Below are 21,234 nucleotides of genomic sequence, written 5' to 3' on the forward strand. Positions count from 1 at the left end.
CGGTGGGGAGAGTGGAGCGGATACATGAGAAAGAAGATGGACAGGTCAAGAGGGCAGTGCCATATTGGTGGGTTGGCTGTGGGATGAGGTGGAGGTAGGGGAGATTTGGAAACTAGTGAAGTTGATGTTGATGCCGTGTGATTATAAGGTCCCAAGGCGGAAGATGAGTTGTTCTTCCTCCAGTTGTCGTGTGGCTTGGATTTGGCTGTAATTGCTGTAAGCTGTGACTTTTAATTGATAAGGTCTCTACCTAAGGCATTTTCTAAGTGAATCAGCCACCCTGTGCTTCTTGTAAACCAGAAGAAGCATCCAGAGAAGGATGATTGAGAAGAAACATTCTGACCAGTGTATGAATTATAAGATTCAGAAACCCTTGGGGACAGGAACTACTGAACTGCTTTTCCAATTTTTCCATTTATCCATTAGCCATGTCTTTCTTTCTTTGTCTGTGTGCATGCTCATATGTGTGTGAGAGAGGAGGATATTATACCTGGATTAAAGCTTTAATTAGCAGATTTATGTGCTGATGGTTCAACACTGTTTATAAATGGTTAGAGTTTAATTATTTGTTATGAATAGTACATTTGTGACATGCAGAAACTGGTCCATGCTTACTGTCAACTCAGTCCAGTAGAAAATGGGGAAATTTGTTCAGGTTAACTTGTGATGCTGGGTCTTGGTTCCTAGTGTGTTGCCTCAGTGACTTGTAACACACCAAAAATCCACCAGATAAGCACAATATTTCCGTTAAACCCTCTAATAGTGATTTGAGAACATAGTTGAGTTATTTCTCATAGTTGTTTGATCCAAGTTCAAGATTAGTATACACTATTTTCACCACCTTCTTCTCTTCGTCGTAAACCCTGGCTCTTGTTGTATGATGAATCCTCACCAGAGTCAGTTTTTTCAAAAGCTACATCAGGTAGATTTGTTGCCATCATCCTCCTTTTAGTTGGGGTCTGGACCAATGGATGAAATCTGCTTGTCAGCCTAATGAGAAGAGGTTTTTTATTGTCTTAAACAAGATGCAGGGTAGACTCTTCCCAGTCCCTGAATGATATGGCCTGGGTGAAAATACAGAGGATCAGGTGAGAGGTGCAGTGTGGGCCTTCTTGACATGAAGAGCACAGGCCCCTATTTCTAACCAACTATTGGATCCTGAGACGATAATCTAACTCTAACTGAGTGCGAAAAGCTCACTGGTGTGGATTATCACTTATTACTAACTTCACTATTACTTAATGTTACTGCATTAAAATTGCAGGCTCCCGTTCTATCACCATCTTGATAGTAACTAGATGCAGAGTATTCCGCACTTAAAGATCAGAGTGTATGCCCAGCATGGTATTGAATCCCATCCAAATTAATCTGCATGCACATTGTAAGATGTACTTATGTGCAATGTTTTAGGGCTAGGAAGAGAACGGTTCAGTATGCATGACCACTTACAATCTCCTACTCTCTCTTTGCAACATGCCTTCATTAGAATAATGTCTAATATCCAAGTATCATGCCTTCATTTCATGCTATCATTCTGTATCACTCCTTGTCAGAGTGCTCCATATCCATTTGGCTGTTCCCCACTAAAGTTCATTGAATTAGACACTCATGCATCAACCACAGAGGGATTATAGAGTCATAGAGTCATAGAGATGTACAGCATGGAAACAGACCCTTCAGTCCAACCTGTTCATGCCGACCAGATATCCCAACACAATCTAGTCCCACCTGCCAGCAACCAGCCCATGTCCCTCCAAACCCTCCCTATTCATATACCCATCAAATGCCTCGTAAATGTTGCAATTGTACTAGCCTCCACCACATCCTCTGGCAGCTCATTCCATATACGTACCACTCTCTGTGTGAAAAAGTTGCCCCTTTGCTCTCCTTTATATCTTTCCCCTCTCACCCTAAACCTATGGCCTCTAGTTCTGGACTCCCCCACCTCATGGAAAATACTTTGTCTATTTATCCTATCCATGCCCCTCATGATTTTGTAAATCTCTATAAGGTCACCCTTCAGCCTCTGACGCTCCAGGGAAAACAGCCTCAGCCTGTTCAGCCTCTCCCTATAGCTCCAATCCTCCAACCCTCGCAACACACTTGTAAATCTTTTCTGAACCCTTTTAAGTTTCACAATATCTGTCCGATAGGAAGGAGACCAGAATTGCATGCAATATTCCAACAGTGGCCTAACCAATGTCCTGTACAGCTGCAACATGACCTCCCAACTCCTGTACTCAATACTCTGACCAATAAAAGAAAGCATGCCAAACACCTTCTTCACTATCCTATCTACCTGCAACTCCACTTTCAATGAGCTATAATTCTGCATTCCAAGGTCTCTTTGTTCAGCAACACTGCCTAGGACCTTGCCATTAAGTGTATAAATCCTGCTAAGATTTGCTTTCCCAAAATGCAGCACCTCACATTTATCTGAATTAAACTCCATCTGCCACTTCTCAGCCCATTGGCCCATCTGGTCAAGATCCTGTTGTAATTTAAGGTAACCCTCTTCGCAGTCCACTACACCTCCAATTTTGGTGTCATCTGCAAACTTACGTTTCCTCTTATGCTCACATTCAAATCATTTATGTAAATGACAAAAAGTAAAGGGCCCAGTACTGATCCTTGTGGCACTCCACTGGTCACAGGCCTCCAGTCTGAAAAACAACCATCCACCACCACCTTCTGTCTTCTACCTTTGAGCCAGTTCTGTATCCAAATGGCTGGTTCTCCCTTTATTCCGTGAGATCTAACTTTGCTAACCAGTCTCCCATGGGGAACCTTGTCAAAAGTCTTACTGAAGTCCATATCGATCATGTCTACCGCTCTGCCCTCATCAATCCTTTTTGTTACTTCTACAAAAACCATGATTTCCCACGCACAAAGTCATGTTGACTATCCTTAATCAGTCCTTGCCTTTCCAAATACATATCCATCCTGTCCCTCAAGATTCCCTCCAATAACATGCCCACCACCAATGTCAAGCTCACTGGTCTATAGTTCCCTGGCTTGTCCTTACCACCCTTCTTAAATAGTGGCATCGTGTTAGCCAACCTCCAGTCTTCAGGCATCTCACCTGTGACTATCGATGATACAAATATCTCAGCAAGAGGTCTAGCAATCATTTCTCTGGCTTCCCACAGAGTTCTCAGATGCACCTGATCAGGTCCTGGGGATTTATTCACTTTTATGTGTTTCAGGACATCCAGCACTTCCTCCTCTGTAATATGGACATTTTGCAAGATGTCACCATCTGGTTCCCTACAGTCTATATCTTTCATATCCATTTCCACAGTAAATAATGATGCAAAATACTTGTTTAGTATCTCCCCCATTTTCTGCGACTCTGCACAAAGGCCGCCTTGCTGATTTTTGAGGGGCCCTATTCTCTCCCTAGTTACCCTTTTGTCCTTAATGTATTTGTAAAAACCTTTTGGTTCTCCTTAATTCTATTTGCCAAAGCTAAACCATGTCCCCTTTTTGCCCTCCTGATTTCCCTCTTAAGTATACTCCTACTGCCTTTGACTCGATCTATCCCATTTATACCTTATGTATGCTTCCTTCTTTTTCTTAACCAAACCTCAATTTAGAACATAGAACATAGAACATAGAACATAGAAAAATACAGCGCAGTACAGGCCCTTCGGCCCTCAATGTTGCACCGATCCAAGCCCACCTAACCTACACTAGCCCACTTTCCTCCATATGCCTATCCAATGCCCGTTTAAATGCCCATAAAGAAGGAGAGTCCACCACTGCTACTGGCAGGGCATTCCATGAACTCATGACTCGCTGAGTAAAGAATCCACCCCTGACATCAGTCCTATACCTACCACCCCTTAATTTAAAGCTATGCCCCCTTGTAATATCTGACTCCATTCTTGGAAAAAGGTTCTCATGGTCAACCCGATCTAAACCCCTAATCATCTTGTACACCTCTATCAAGTCACCCCTAAACCTTCTTTTCTCCAATGAAAACAGCCCCAAGTGCCTCAGCCTTTCCTCATACGATCTTCCTACCATACCAGGCAACATCCTGGTAAACCTCCTTTGCACCCATTCCAGTGCCTCCACATCCTTCCTATAGTATTTCTTTAGTCATCTAGCATTCCCTATACCTACCAGCCTTTCCTTTCACCCTGACAGGAATATACTTTCTCTGGATTCTCGTTATCTCATTTCTGAAGGCTTCCCATTTTCCAGCTGTCCCTTTACCTGTGAACATCTGCCCCCAATCAGCTTTTGAGAGTTCTTGCCTAATACCGTTAAAATTGGCCTTTCTCCAATTTAGAACTTCAACTTTTAGATCTGGTCTATCCTTTTCCATCACTATTTTAAAACGAATAGAATTATGGTCACCGGTCCCAAAGTGCTCCCCCATTGACACCTCAGTCACCTGCCCTGCCTTATTTCCCAAGAGTATGTCAATTGTTGCACCTTCTCTAGTAGGTACATCCATATACTGAATCAGAAAATTTTCTTGTACACACTTAAGAAATTCCTCGCCATCTAAACCTTTAACACTATGACAGTCCCAGTCTATGTTTGGAAAGTTAAAATCCCCTACCATAACCACCCTATTATTCTTACAGATAGCTGAGATCTCCTTGCAAGTTTGTTTCTCAATTTCTCTCTGACTATTAGGGGTTCTATAATACAATCCCAATAATGTGATCATCCCTTTCCTATTTCTCAGTTCCACTCAAATAACTTTCCTGGATGTATTTCCAGGAATATCCTCCCTCAGCACAGGTGTAATGATATCCCTTATCAAAAACACCTCCCCCCTCCTCTCTTGCCTCCCTTTCTATCCTTCTTGTTTCATTTGTATCCTGGAACATTAAGCTGCCAGTCCTGGCCATCCCTGAGCCTGTTGCTGTGATACAACAAACATAAAGTGAAATGAAATTGGCCCAGACGCAGCAGTAAGCCCAGGATCAGCAGCAATCACCAGCAGATGCGGAATGACCTCTACAAGTAAAGGTCACAGCTGAAGCTCCTCTCATGGTGTGTAGGAGATGTGGGAGGGCCAGAGAGTTTTGTCCTCAATGCCATTTCCTCCATATGAGCGAAGCACAATATCAGTGCAGATTTTGGAGCTCCCAGGACACTGTCACACTGTCAACTGCTGGTGTGGGACCTGTGGCCCAAAGCTATCAGTGGCCACCTTTATCCTGGTGGTGCCATCTACACTGAACCTCTATACACTGTCAGATCCACTGGGGACCTGTGAGAGATCTCTCAGTTGCCAATACACAGTATATTGAGGCTGTTAGCAGAGGCTGATTTGTTCCAGATCACAATGCTTCATCTCATTTCCCCACATTGAGGCCAATGCTTTAGCCCAGACAATCAGATTCAGCAAAGCAACTGGCTTCCCTCAGTGCAGGGTGCAATAGACTGTACATACATGACATTGAGTAAACCACATCGTATTGCAATTTAGTTCATAATAGAAAAGTGTTCCATTTCATCAAAGTGCAAATGATCTGTGATCATTAAAATCCACATATTAGTAGATTTTATCAGAAGTTCATGCAAATTTCAAGAATATGGTCACTCTCTTTCATTAGCTGAAAATGTGTTGCTTGTTAAAGCACAGCAGGTTAGGCAGCATCCAAGGAACAGGAAATTCGACGATTCGGGCCAGAGCCCTTCATCAGGAATCCTGATGAAGGGCTCTGGCCCAAAACATCGAATTTCCTGTTCCTTGGATGCTGCCTAACCTGCTGTGCTTTAACAAGCAACACATTTTCAGCTCTGATCTCCAGCATCTGCAGACCTCACTTTTTACTCTCTTTCATTAGTTTAATGAAGAAAAGCAAGAAATTTGAATGGACAAAAAAAATGACAGAGTGTGTTTGATAGTTTAAAAATGATACTGACTACCATACCAGTTTTACTATCACCTAATTATGAGAAGTTATTTAAACTGTTTGTAGGTGCCAGTGACATTGGTGTTGGTGCAGTGTAGTTGCAGGAGGATAAAATGATTATCAAGGGCACATCAGTTACTTTTCCAAGAAATTGAATTTATATAATTTGAGTTTGAGACATTGTTTCATTGGAGTTTATTGCATCAACCATACCATTTAAAAATCATACATATTACAGGAGAAGACAATATTATAATAGATTTTCTGTTTAAAGGAAATGTGAAAGAAAATGAATACCAGGTGAAAATTTGACTTGTGTAGAATATGATTCTAAAAGTCCTTGTCTGTTTAATTTAAAGTATATGATTATTATTAAAGTAAAATAGAAGTAGTAATAAGAAGAAATGAAAGAAAAGAAAATGCCTCTTAAAGATTACTTTACATTTTTTTCTGGGGTAGAGATATGATAAAGGCTTACAAGATACAATAATTTGAGAACTTGGATTTTAAAGTAGGGGTAAATGTATTTTAGTTCATAAAGATGACTTGGATTCTTATAAGAGTCAGAAAGTCATTTGTTAATAATGAGTAGAGACAGGAGTTTTGGAGAAAACATGCAACTTAAGGCCATTCATTGCAAAAATTTATAAAGTTGAGCTTTTATTCCTTACACTGAAACAAATGGGCACTACAGAGCAGGTTAGGAAGTTTATTTGAATAGAAGAATGCAAAATTATGAAAGATTTAAATAATGATGGTCTAATCTCACTAGTTGGTAGGTCAGTAATAAATGACCTAGGGTTCAGGATTATCACTATAAGAATGTAGAAGAATTGGAAGAAAGATCTTCTGAAAGTGGGATGTTAAATGGGAATGTGTCGTGTCAATGAGAATTGAAAAACAAGAAATGAACCTATTTAAGGGGGAGTTTGAGAAGTATTTAAAATTCAAAATATGAAATGATTTGGAGAAAAGATTAACTATAATTCTATTTTGTGTTCCTATCATTTGGACAGCTAAAACCAGCAAGAGGTCAAATATACTGAAGTGTCCAGTTTGCTTTTGCAGTTTCAGGGATGAAGTTTCCTTATGCTGAGTGCTCCCCCTTTCCCAGTGTACTGATTATACAGTTGGGAAAACTGGATAGCAAAGCTTGCTGAGTCTTTTGCTTCTAAAGTGGCCTTCTTCCTCTTCTAGCATTGCACAAGTGATCTTTTTCTGTAAAAAGCACTTGTCTTTTCTTCATGGTCAGTAGCCATCTCTCAGTTATTGGCAGGATGCTTTTTTGAGCTTGCGGTGAATACATGATAACACCAGCCTGAGAAACGAGGCCAAAGTCATGCAGCTTTTCAAATGGTAAAAGTGTTGCTCTGACTGTGTAGTGGTGGATTAAGGAAGGTATTCATTCAAAATCTTATATATAGGAATCATTTTTATATTTAACATTGAAGACAGAATCAGTGCCCTTAAACTTGGATTGTTCATTCTTCAGCATTTTGTGCCCATTTCTGTTGCTATCTTTAATTCACAAAGAGAAAATCCAAGGAGCTTAGCATGATTATTAAAGCTGCAGCCTGTAACAATATGACAAGATAAAAACCTGCTTCTGTATTTTAATAGATGTTTCACGATTCAATTCCAAAATCTGAAGTGGGCATCCTGACACCGAATTCTAGTGACGTATTCAAGTTAATCCTTGACGCTTATCATGTAAGTACTGACCAGTATAGTGATTCTTGCATTAAAATCTGCCCAACATTTTGTACTGATCTAGTACCTAAAAGTATAGTGGGGTTATGTTTTCATCCTTTTTTTGCAGGCTTTGTCTTTTGCTGTGATCTTGGAGAATAGCTCATTGCCAGAAGGAGTGACAATGCATTCTACAGTCTACTGTAATAACAATACTGTACATACAGAGGAAGACAGCTCCAAGTGTTCAGGGATTCACACTGGTGACAAGGTAACTTACAGGTCACAATGAACATAATGTATGTTTGCACTTCGATCGTGGTCAGTAATACTCGGCCAGTAATACATCTGAGGAATTACTTTGTGTGTACTGTTTGGGAAGTGAAGAAATGTTTTAATGCCAATCTTATCAGAATATGGGAGCAAGATGGCAGATGGACAGAGGCAGTGTATAATTGGATGTGATGACCGGGATTGCCAAGTCCATTGCTTATCTGCTTGTCCTCTGTCTTAGCAGATGCAGTTTGGGTTCTGGGGAGTCTCACTTCCTATCTTGAGCTGACTGCGACCCTTAAGCAGCCAATCAATGGATTTCTAAGGCTTCCTCCTCATGATAGTGTGTCACATGGCAGTGCCACAAGGTACAGAATGGCCCCCTGCTGCATGCTCCAGGAAAGACTTGCAATCAGTGCCTCTGTTTCAAGCGTACACGTTCTTTTTAAATAAGGAGCAGGAGGTTTAGAGGGGATATGAGGAACCATGTTTTCACCCAGAGGGTAGTGGAAATTTAAGTATTTAAGTATGCCCTTGTGATGCAAGGGCTAGAAGACTCTTGGAGAAGTACTGGAAAATGAGATTAGAATAGTGGGTGGTTAATTTTGACTGGCATGGTTGAAATGGGCCAAAGGGCATTTTTCTGTGCTGTAGTTGTCTGTGACTCTGTGCCCTCACCTCCCTAACCAACATCCCAATTGTGTCATCCTTCTGGGGCATGCCTTATAAGGGCAACACTCTAACCTTGAACTCTGACCTCCAGCGACACACATGCTCAAGGACCGTCTGCAATCTTAGCAGTGATCATGGCTAACAGTGCCACTGGTGGGACTGAAGAGCTGCCAGAGATCTGATGGAAACATAGAAACTAGGAGCAGGAGTAGGCTATTTCTGTCTTTTGAGCCAGCTCCAATGTTCAATATGAAAGTGATAGATCATCCAACTTAGTATCCTGTTCCCATCTCGTCATCATACCACTTGCCCCAAGAACTAAATCTAAACCCTTCTTGAAAACATTCAATGTTTTGCTAAAACCACTGGCTATGGAAGTCAAATAATTTGCTGACAGCTTTTGGAATTGAGGCATCTTCCCACATGGGGCCAGAAACTGATCACCTACCGGAGAATCTTGTCTGAGTTCTCAAAAAACACTCTTGTAAACCTTTGTCACACTTTTTGTCACATCACCGAAAGGTCGATTCTCCTGCTCCTCAGATGCTGCCTGACCCGCTATGCTTTTCCAGCAAAACACTTTTCAAATCCTTTTGAAGAAAGATTGAACTTTCCTTTGGTAAAGAGATTGAAATAGCACATGGTACTCCAAGTGATGCTTCACTATAACGCAGGGTCATTGCGTGAGGTTTCTTTTTCATATAATCTCGTCTCTTTGCAATAAAAATTAACATTCTATTTCCCTGAATTGCTTGTTGCATCTATGCATTAACTTTTTGTGATATGTGTGAAAGGGACATTTAAACACCAACATTTCCTAGTCTCTCACCATTTAAAAAACATTCAACATTTTATACCAAAATAGATACTTTGACAATTCCCACAAAATAATCCATCTGCCAGGTTCTTGCCCACTTATTAAGCCTATCAATATTCATCTGCAGAGTCCTTTTCACAGCTTACTTTCCCTTGAGCCTGGTTCCTAGGTAACCTGTAATGCCAGAACGGGCAACTCCCCAACATGCATGGCAACTTATCAAAGCTGAGTAGTTTTGATCACAACCACTTGCCAAGAAGTGGTGAAATTTGCATCTTATCATACATTTGCACAACAATACCTTGGAGTTCTTGCATGGATACCATCATCATGCTTTGCATATTTAAATATTTGATAGGTTAAAAGCTGATTTTAGAATATTGTTTTCCTCCTTAAGCATTAATACAGTATAATACAGCTACTTTACTGGTAGAGCCTATGAATAGATTGTCATATGCATTCTTTTGATGTTCTTAGTGCATTATACAAAGAAATTGTGATTTCAGACTTAAAAATTCTAATTTATTCTTCTTCGTGACTGCAAACTTATGGATGTTCTTAATTTACTCAATCTTTCCTTCCTCCTGTGGTGTTGCAGCTTCTAAATCTCCAGTATCTTGCAATTTAATCACCATTTCTTAATACATGACTTCATTTTACTCTTTACAACAAGTAGATATCTGTTCTGTGGTTTTAAAGCTTCACCCTTGATCTCTCAACAGCAAAGTATTGTCTGTGTTGATCAGTCCGCAGCAGCACTTCATTGAGAACCCTTACAAGAAGAACAATTTTTAAAATGCCACTCTGGTCTTTCCAGGTGAAATTTGACATACATGTTACAGCAAAGAAATGCCCAACAAATGAGCAGGAGGCAACTATTCAGCTCAAGCCAACAGGTTTTAATGAGAAAGTGGAAATCACTCTGAAGTTTTTATGTGAATGTGAGTGCCATAAACAGGAAATCACAAAACGCCCAGATTGCAATGAGGGGAATGGAAAAATAGAGTGTGGAGTCTGCAAGTAAGTTACTAAGTTATTTAGCACATTATTGATAACAGGGAAAATTACAAAAAAAAGTAGAGAAGTGATGACATGATGACATTATTGCTGGATTAGTGATTCAGGGGTATTGTTAGGGGTGGGGGGGGCAGTGTTTGAAACACAGTATAGCTGATGGTGGAATTTGAATTTGACAAAGTCTGGAATAAAAACAATCTAATAATGACAATGAAAGTATTGTTGATTGCTGTAAGCAAATTCATCTGGTTCACTATGTCCTTTAGGGAAGGCAAGCTGCTGGTCTGGCCTACATGTGCCTTTAGACCCACAACAGTGTAGTTGACTGCTAACTGCCTTCTGATAACTCTAGCAAGTCACTCAATTATATCAAACTGCTGAAAAATCTCCAAAATGGAATGAAACTAAATGGATCACTTGGCATTGAACTAGTCGTTGGAAATTCAGCCCTGTCAACCTTGGAAAGTCCTCCTTCTCAAAATCTGGAGCTAGTGCCAAAATTGGGAGAGCTGTCAATAACTGAGCACCTGCAGCTGTCTGGGGTAGAGAATCCTTCTCATCCCTAAAAATCTGACACTGATGTTGTCACCACAACTTGAAATAGAAATTCCAAATGTAGGCTAGCCAGATTTATAAAGTTTCAACACAGCTTCCCTGCTTTTGTACTCATTGCATCATGAAGCAAAGATCCTACAGCATCATTTCTGAAAGAAATGCAATAGGAATGTTAATGTAGCTAGAATAAATGAATTAGCTTAGTTGTTACATGTGCTGAAATGAGTACAGTGAAAAGTGCAAGTTGCTGCTTATCTTAGGTACAAAGGTCCCTAGGTACAGCTCTTTCAGTTACAGTTCTTAAAACAAAAAGTCCAGCATTGCAGATTCAGGAATAAATTTAAAAATGGAGAAAAATAGGTACAGAGGAACAGTCTTCTGACCCAGTCCATATTAACACATGGCTGACAGCCCCTTGAAACTAATGGGTTACACCCCAGCGTCTTAAAAGAAGTGGGTTCGGAGATAGTAGATGCATTGAATGAAATCTTGCAGAATTCCCTCAATTCTGAAAGGATCCCATTAGTTGCAGAATGTTCTGTGTCTTTCAGAACCAACCACTGCCAGCTAATGATTGGGCTAGGCTGTTGCCACCAAATTGCCATTCTATACTGAATCAAAGAGCTTAATGATGAAAGGTGCTAGGGAATGAACCATGAATGTGTTTAACAAGGAGAGGCTCCTGTCTTAACAACAATATATAGTTCATTGCATGATAGAAAAGATGCAAGTTATCATAGGCTCATTAGACTATGAGGAGCCAGAAATAGCACCTCTCACTTTGTTGGACTCTTTATTATCAGATTGAGTGGAGCCTAATACAATTCCTAACATTAAGAGATCACTAAAATTATCTTAAACAGCAAAAAATGTGAGAATTAACGCCACAATTCAAGATAAGAAACAGGATACCTTTGGCTAGTGTTGCAAAAAAATGTTCCCACTCGAGATAAGAGCTCTAATGTTGGAAGTAATATATTAAATAAGGTAAAGGATTGGATAACTAATAGGAAACAGTGTATTGGGAATTTCAACTTGGCAAGCTTTAACTAATGGAGTTCCACAGACATCAGTGCTAGTGGCTAAAGTAATTATGATCTATATTAATGACTTGGATGAAGGGATGACTGCATTGTAGCCAAATTTTCTGACAACACAGTGTTAGATCGGAAAGCAAGTTGTGTGGATAATACCTGTGTTTGCAAGGAAACATAGATTAGTTGAGAGAGTAGGCAAACATTTGATAGGTGGAATACATTGTGAAAAATGTGAAATTGTCCATTTTGGTAGGAAGAATAGAAATATAGAATATGATTTAAACAGAAAGAGACTGAAGAAAGTTGGACTTTATTCGAAAGAATTTGACGATAATCTCTCATAACCGTAGTCTTTGAGTTAGGGTAAGATTTTCTGGCAATCATGCCATGACTGTAGAAGCTTGATTTGTTCAATCTTGCTATTGAAGACTGGGCCCAGCATATGGAAAGAAAGCATTAAATTTCTGGGCAAATAACATTGGGGCAGATGAAAAACACTGAGTAATTCTACTGAGAGCTTGTAGACCTACAGCTTTTTAAGTTATTAAGACCCTAACTTTCCCTGAGACACCAGATACTAATCCTTTCAGGAGCTGATAGATTTAGTAAGGAACACTACAACCCCAAACTTTCTTTAATTCTGAGATGCTATCAGTTTTACTTGGCAATTTGAGAACCGGGAAATCTGTGTCAGGATTTTTGACTTGGTTAAGATGACTGGTAGAGGCATGTGACTTTAGTTTAACCCTTAATGAGATGCTGAGTTATCATTGGTGTGGGATCAATGATGCAATCATGCAAAAGTGCATTCTAGCTGAAGCCCAACTAAACTTCAAATACTACAACTGGCTGTAAAAGAAATGGGTAATGAGATAACAGCATTGATATCAATTAAATGAACTGCTTCATCTCAAAATAGAAAGAACCAGCCTATGTCCTTGGACTCAGAGGAGGAGGTATGTAATGATTGTAACAAGGTCAGCCTCATAGAATATGAGTTCCCCAATTGGGGCTGTTAATCTGGTCCAATCAGGGATTCCTGGCTGACAGATAAGAACATGAGTGTCAGACACTTTGAGAGCTGGCTCTGAGAGAGCTAAGTCATTGTCAAAGACTCTCCATGTGCAAATAAAGGGCGTTATGGTGATGAGATACCAGCCTCTGGAGATTATGTCAGAGAAGCAGACTGTAAAGATGGTGAAGGCTTGCTATAATGACAAAAGTTATTTCTGAAACTGTGTATAGCTGATGTCCTTACTTAAATTTGGATATTTCTGCATAGAAACTGTTCAGAGACGTTCACTGAACTGCTACCAGGAATGAAGAGGCAGTCGTATGAGGAAAGTTTGAACAGATCCAGAGCAAACCCATTCAGAGTTTAGAAGTTAATCTTATTTTTCTGAGGGGATTAAAAAGAGAATATTTCCTCTCATGGAAGAACCTAGGTTGGGGTGGGGGGTAGGGGGGAATCATAGTTTAATGTAAGGGATCTCCCATTTAAAAATTAGATGTGGAAGAACTTCTTCTCATATACGGTTGGTAATCTTTGGAATTTTCTTCCCCAAAAATAATTGCAGTTGGGTCATTGACTATATCCACGGCTGAATTAGACAGATTTTTGATCCACAAGGGTGTCACAGGTTATGAAGGACAGGAGAAAGCAACTAAGGCTATGGTCCGATCAATCTTATTGAATGAGGGGCAGGCCCAAGGAGCTGAAGGGCTCTACTGCTCCTATTTTCCTGAGATACTTCTCCACCTGCTCTCTTAGTGTGTCCTATCACTTGTAAAGATCTGTTCATGCGAGCCAACTCTGTCCCTTGCACATTCTTGAAAATTTTGCCTGAAATTCTGCCAATTTCAGAACTGAAATTCAAGTTTGAATTGTCTTTTTTTGAGCAATTCTGCTTAATTACATGGCCCTGCATGTCTCATTATTGTGTCCAGCATTAAGGGACAGGATTGAAATCATCTTGATGTTTTTATTTGACATATTTCCCACATTGGAGAAAGTGAAGACTGCAGATGCTGGAGATCAGAGTTGACAGTGGGGTGATGAAAAAGCACAACAGATCAGGCAGCATCCTAGGAGCATGAGATCGCCATTTCAGGCAAGAGCCCTTCATCAGTAATGAACTCATTCCTGATGAAGGGTTCTTGCCCAAAACATCGATTTTCCTGCTCCTCAGATGCTGCCTGACCTGCTGTGCTTTTCCAGCACCCCACTCTCAACCCATATTTCCCACATTCTCAGTTAGATGCCAGCGTTATAGCTGTACACAGCAATCAAATAGCTCAGAATGTGGTTTCTTCTGGAGCACAAGTTAATCATGCCCCACTGCCTTCTCTGTTTTTAGTATTTGACTCCTGTCACATTGTTTTGAACATAATTTTCCTTTTCATCCACAAATGTTTGACCTGTGATAAAATCTTTTTATTTTGGTTTGAGAATTTGTTTGCTCTTTTCCCTGATAATCTTAATTCAAGTATTTCCTACTGAGTGAAACAACACAGTTGAGAACAGCGAAAGCTAAATACTGCAGATGTGTGAAATCCAAGAACAGAAAACTTTGGAAACTTTCAGCTGATCTGGGCGTGTTTCAGATCGATGATTATTTTCAAGAGAACTGACAAAAGTCAGGAATATAATTGCTTTTGAATCAGTGAAAAGGAAGAGAATAGGAAGAAGACCAAATGGAGTATTCTTCGATAGCATGCAGGGCGGGACAGTTTAAATGGCACAAGTTTTGATGGTGTAAAAGCCAAAGAGAGTGATAATGGGACAAATAAGAAACAATGAAATGTCTCAATGAGGTGAAAATGGCAGGATAACAGTCCTCCGAAAGCAATGAGTGCAATTAAGACAGAAGTAGGATAGAGATTCTAATGAAGAGTTACCAGAGTCAAATTGTCAACTCTGCTTTCTTCCCACAAATGCTACCAGACCTGCTGATCTTCTTCAACAATTTTTGTTTTTTCATTTAAGACAGTGATTGAGAAATTCTTGATGAGTTAGGGGGTTGAAGGTTTGCAGGCCAATGAGATTGAAAAACATATCAGCCATGATTGGATAGTGGAAGAGACTCAATAGGCTGAATGATCTAATTCTGCTCCTACATCTTATGGTCTTGTGGTTTTACGATTAAGAAAGAGATAAGAGCAAAAATAAAACACAAAACAAAAGGGACATTATTTAGTTTAATGATGCACCCAGAAAACTATTAAGTTCCCAGTCCAAAGCTTGAGGTCATGTCCCTTGAGACTAAGGGTGGTTGTTTTTAAAGAAGAAGCTAAGGTTGTGATTTCCTGAAGCTGATTTTAAGATTTAACTGTTTCATTTTCAGATGCAATGAAGGACGCATTGGTCGATTTTGTGAATGCAACATTGATGAAATATATCGTGAGGATATGCTTGCCTCCTGTAGAAAAGATAATGCATCTCTAGTTTGCAGTGGTAATGGAGATTGTATCTGTGGGGAATGTGAATGCAACAAGAGGGAAAATCCCAATGAATACTTCGCCGGCAGATATTGCGAATGTGATAACTTCAGTTGTGACCGATTCAATGGATTGCTCTGTGGAGGCAAGTGTACTGCAGAATGCAGAATCGACCTGTATTTACTTCCCCATAATCTGAGTAAAATACTGTGGGATGCTGAAATAAAAACAGGACATAATGGACAAAAGTACTGAATGACTTTGGCAGCATCTGTGGATGTTAACAGCAAAGTTAACATTTTGAGTCCAATATGACTCTTCGAGTGGCTTTCCGTTATTTGCTATTTGAATACACATCTTGTTCTCATGCTAACATTTCTACCATCTTAAGAAACCAAGACCAATAAACAGAGAGCCAGGACATACCACCAGTGTTTCACTAGAGACTCTCACTGATGATGTTACCTGGTTATGGTGATGAAATGTCTGAAAACAAACCTTCCAGCTCAGCGAGCTAACTTAGTATTTCTACGCCAAGCCTATTCCAGTGAAGCCCAAAATAAACTCATCTCATTTTCTCCTTAGAAACATTACAGTCTTCAGGACTCAACATTGAGTTCAACAATTTCTGACCATGAACACAGTCTTCCATTTTGATTACATCTTCCTCACCCACTGCATGGCATGGTTGCATTGGTTTATTCCACACAGAGCTGATCAATTTTCTATAATTCAAACCTACTGTTAACAAGAATTCTGCATCTAAATTTCCTCCTCCCCTACCATCCCTTTGTCTTTTACTCCAATACCTTCTCCATCTGTTCCACTTGTCCATCCTTCTCTTCTGTTAACAGCATAAAAACAATTACTTTCCAGCCCCATTCAGTTCTGAAGAAGAGTCATATTGACTCTCTCCACAGCTGCTGCCTCATCTGCTGAGTTTCTCTTGCACTTTCTGTTTTATTTGCGTTTCCATTTGCTGATTCTTGGTCTTCAGAATTTGAATTTATTTGTGATTGACACAAATGTGAAAGTTGGTAAACATCATTGGGTATTGTTATGATTCTGGATCTAACTGCCAATTTTATGTTATGATCTGGCCAGGAACCAGTAACTTTTACTTTTAAAGTAAAAAAAATGTTGAGATGCAGAAAACATAGTAAAAACATAAAATCATGCAGTTATTCCATGGTATGTAATGAAGTGCTGACACATCATATCCAGCCCAGGGCACTTAAACATGAAAAGAGGGTGATTGACCACAGTTAACATTGGTCAATATGGCTAATGCATAGTAATCAGACATTCCAGTCACATCAAATGAATTTCACTGTAATTCCTGCTTGTTACATAGGGCAGCACAGTGGCTCAGTGGTTAGCATGGCTGCCTCACAGCATCAGGGTCCTGGGTTCAATTCCAGCCTCAAGGACTGTGCAAACTCCACACAGACATTCTCCCTGTGTCTGCATGGGTTTTTCTCCAGGTGCTCTAGTTTCCTCCCACAATCACAAGGGTACACAGGTTAGCCATAGGAAATACAGGCTTACAGGAATCCACCTGTTTCATCTGGACAGCTGCATCACTCTTAACACGGAGTCTGCTTCTGTCACTTTCTCACAAGGTGGAACCTTTAAACTCCTCTTAGTGAATTTCGAACTCTCCTGAGTGACCAATCAAATATCTTGTGGTAAATTCCTCCCCTCTATTGCTGAGCCAAACTGAATGTTGCTATATAGCAACTCTTCGAATGGCTGTTCCATAAATGTTACTATGCACTGATTGCTGGTTTGCTCAGTAGAAAACATGGATAGAGAGTATTTCATCACAGTTTAAAGGATTGGTAAGAAGATTGCGGGAAATGGAAATAGCAGTTTTTACTTAACTGAGCTAGAAGTTCAGTTTGACATTGACTGGGGACATTCCTGTATTCTGATATCTCCAGTAGCTAATCCAGATCCATTCTGTTCAATTCCATCAACTCAGCTGAAGTAGATGGGCTAACTGTACCAAGCTAAAAGAAAATCAATAGTGCAGATTTTCCTTAATGGGTTAATTGTGCAGAGTCAGGAACGATCCCAGCTCCATGAAACCAGTCTTTAAATTTGTGCACCTCCACATCTGTGTTTTGATCCAGGGGCCTAGATGGATTACATGTCAGGCCGGGTGTCTTTGTAAGAAACTGCATTGTTGCCCAGATGACAATATGGGCTGGGCAGGCAGATTGCCTTGGGACTCTGGCACTGAGTTTACAGTTTAAAAATATAGATTGAATATTAAACATCCTATGTGCTCTCACTGCCTTCACTCACATCCCTCACTCTCAATGCCCCATTTATGTCTACAAATACCAATGGCCTCACCTCCATTGTCTGTCATATCCTCTATGCTGAAAATGTGTTCCTGGTTAAAGCGCAGCAGGTCAGGCAGCATCCAAGGAACAGGAAATTCGACGTTTCGGGCATAAGCCCTTCATCTCCAGCATCTGCAGACCTCACTTTTTCCTGTCATATCCTCTATGCCAATCTATGCCCATCTCCTCATCCTCTAAGGCCATTCATGTCTCAACAGCAATGTGCCAAACCCTTGACCTCACATATTTCCTTTGCACTCCATACCAATCTATCCATTCTGCATAGCCATTCATATCCCTGCATCCAATGCCAATCTTCCAATCGCCCTGGCCATCCATGGCAATATACCCATTTACCCATCTACCAAAATGTCTCATACCCAAATGTCCCCAGTAAACCCATGACCCATGTATGCCAGTTGAGTGCCAATTCATAAAATCCTTTGTCCATCCCTCAGCTATTACCCAGCATGGGATAACTTAACAATCATGCTGACAGAAAATTGAAGTTATCAGTCTTTGAGAATATCACTATTAGAAAATGATAATGCAAAACACAAAGTTTGTTATTTACAAAATAAAATAATTAAAATTCTTCACTTTATCCATTATGAAAATAATAATTTGAGTCAAGTGCTCAAAGTCTTTTGTAAACAAGCATTTCCATTCAATAATCAGTTAGAGCTGTCTGTCAATAGGAATTCCATTGTGAAATTGGTAGTTTGGGAAATTAATAATGCTGCACAATTGCTTTAGTGCTGCATCTGAAATAGTGAGCACTAACTCCATTTGTTTTATTGTTTGGACAGTTCTTGACAATGATGCCAAACCCAATGAATGTATACAATTAGCGAGTTTTGAGAAGATTTGTAGCTCAGGTTGAGGTTCTGGATGTAGGTTTGCTCGCTAAGCTGGAAGGTTCACGTTCATACATTTTGTCACCATACTAAGTAACCTCTTCAGTGAGCCTCCGGACGAAGCATTACTGATGATTCCTGCTTTCTATTTATATGTTTGGGTTTCTTTGGGATGGTGATGCCATTTCCTGTGGTGATGTCATTTCCTATGGTGATGTCATTTTCTGTTCTTTTTCTCAGGGGGTGGTAAATCAGATCCAGGTCAATGTGTTTGCTGATAGAATTCCGGTTGGAATACCATACTTCTCGTACATGTCTCTGTTTGGCTTGTCCTAGGTAACATCCTCAGTGAGCCTCCGGTTACATCGAGATAAGGAAGGACACCACTTCGACTTGGACAATGCATCCATCCTAGGACAAGCCAAACAGAGACATGCATGAGAATCCCTAGAAGCATGGCATTCCAACCGGAACTCTCTCAACAAACACATTGACCTGGACCCGATTTACCACCCCCTGAGAAAAAGAACAGGAAATGACCTCACCATAGGAAATAATGTCACCATAGGAAATAATGTCACCACAGGAAATGACATCACCAATCCATAGGGTGGCACAGTGGCTCAGTGGTTAGCACTGTTGCCTCACAGCACCAGGGTTCCAGTTTCAATTCCAGCCTCGGGCAACTGTCTGTGTGGAGTTTGCACATTCTCCCTGTGTTGACTGCGTGGGTTTCCTCTGGGTGCTCTGGTTTCCTTCCACATTCTAAAGATTGCAGGTTAGGTGATTTGGCCATGGTAAATTGCCAATAGTGTTAGGTGCGTCAGTCAGCAGGAAATGGGTCTGGGTGGGTTACTCTTCAGATGGCCGGTGTGAACTAGTTGGGCCGAAGGGCATGTTTCTGCACTGTAGGGAAGCTAATCTAATCTAAAAAAACCCAAACATATAAATAGAAAGCAGGAATCATCAGCCATGCTTTGTCAGGAGGCTCACTGAACACGTTACCTAATAGGGTGACGAAACATCTGAACATGAGCCTTCCAGCTTAGCAAGCAAACCTATATCCAGTATATGTAATATTTATGCACAAGCATGTCTTTTTACAATTGCAAATGGTGCCTTACCTCACCTTCGGTGTCCTGAGACCAGATCCAATGGGATATCTTACCTCTCCCTAAGAGCAAAAATATAAAGCATTCTTTCAACCTTTGCCCCTTTCATCCCCTCACCCCTTCACCACACACACACTCCTCATGCAACCTAACCAAATTCCTCATCATCCTTTGCAATCCTCTATCAAAGAAGTGCCTTCTACCCACCACTCTTTCCCCTTCACGTATCATGCCAATGCATTAATTAACCACAAGTGCCCATTTGTGGGGAAAAATTGTAGTTTTATTTCTATAATTTCTATATTTTAGGTTACACTATATTGCGAAGAGTACTGATATTCATAAATGCACGTGTTTTTGACAGTGACACATCTTGACACATTAACACTTGTTGACACATCATGGCACAGTTTAAGGCAACTTGACAGCTCTTGACAAATTGGGAAGTTTCATAATATTTATGCACTTTTCAAACACAACCTTCTCCAGTTGAGAGACTCAAACAATTCCACCTGGCACTACCCACCAAAAGGATCCCTGATCGCAAGGTATGCTAGGAACATATCCACAAGGATACCTCAGCTTTCCAGAGGAGTACCTTGCTATCAGAAAGACATGTAAAGACAAAAGATCTGGTCTTACCAAGTCTAATCTCGACACTCTAGATTCCCAACAACAGTGACTGCGAAATCCCATTTCATTGGAGGTCTCTGGTCTTTTAAATGGACACCTACCTCCAAGACCTATGCATACACCAGCTATCAGCTGCTCCTGCAAAAGATGAGAGGTGCCACGTTCGGATCCAGAAATTGAAATTCCTGAGCTCTGGGGTATATTTGCCTCAGTGGAGAGGGTCTCTGTTGTGGCAAAATTCCTGGCCAATGTTTGGGTCTATGACTAAGTGCGTCATACAGAATTTTTTATCTGCCAGGACTGTTAGAAAAATGATACCATGATCACTGAAACCAGTGCTGAACTGAGATGGGATTCACAAAGGACATTGTGAAACTTGAAATGGGTTCAGAAAAGATTTACAAGGATATTGCCAGGGTTGGAGGGCTTGAGCTACAGGGAGAAGCTGAATAGGCTGGGCCTGTTTTCCCTGGAGCATCGAAGGCTGAGAGGTGACCTTTTGGAGGTTGATAAAATGGAGGCATGGATAGGGTTATTGGAAAAGGTCTTTTCCCTGGGGTGGAGGAGTCCAGAACTAGAGGGCATAAGTATAAGGTGAGAGGAGAAAGATTTAAAAAGGGTCCTAAGGGGCAACCTTTTTATGCGGTGTGTGTATGGAATGACCTGCCAGAGGAAATTGTGGAGGTTGGTACATTTACAACATTTAAAAGGCATCTGGATGGTACATGAATAAGAAGGGTTTAGCGAAGTTTTGCCTAATGGGACTAGATTAGTTTAGGATATCTGGTCGACATGGACAAGTTGGACAGAAGCATCTGTTTCCCTGCTATACATCTCTATGACTCTATAAACCTCTGAATTTGTTGATATATTTCACTTGATAGATAAAGTTAACAGATAC

General features: G+C 40.4%; 1 protein-coding gene across 2 annotated transcripts in view; it reads left to right on the top strand.

Annotated features, from left to right (window-relative positions):
• The window catches only part of LOC132816136 (integrin beta-1-like), a 117,383-nt gene that overhangs the window by 64,136 nt on the left and 32,013 nt on the right, over positions 1-21,234 (top strand). For both annotated transcript variants that reach the window (XM_060825601.1, XM_060825602.1), the window contains exons 9-12: positions 7,503-7,592; positions 7,702-7,842; positions 10,151-10,353; positions 15,287-15,525. In XM_060825601.1, the coding sequence (XP_060681584.1) occupies positions 7,503-7,592; positions 7,702-7,842; positions 10,151-10,353; positions 15,287-15,525 (673 nt within the window). The remainder of the gene's footprint in view (positions 1-7,502; positions 7,593-7,701; positions 7,843-10,150; positions 10,354-15,286; positions 15,526-21,234) is intronic.

This window comes from Hemiscyllium ocellatum, chromosome 5, assembly GCF_020745735.1.
Source record: "Hemiscyllium ocellatum isolate sHemOce1 chromosome 5, sHemOce1.pat.X.cur, whole genome shotgun sequence".
NCBI lineage: Eukaryota > Metazoa > Chordata > Chondrichthyes > Orectolobiformes > Hemiscylliidae > Hemiscyllium > Hemiscyllium ocellatum.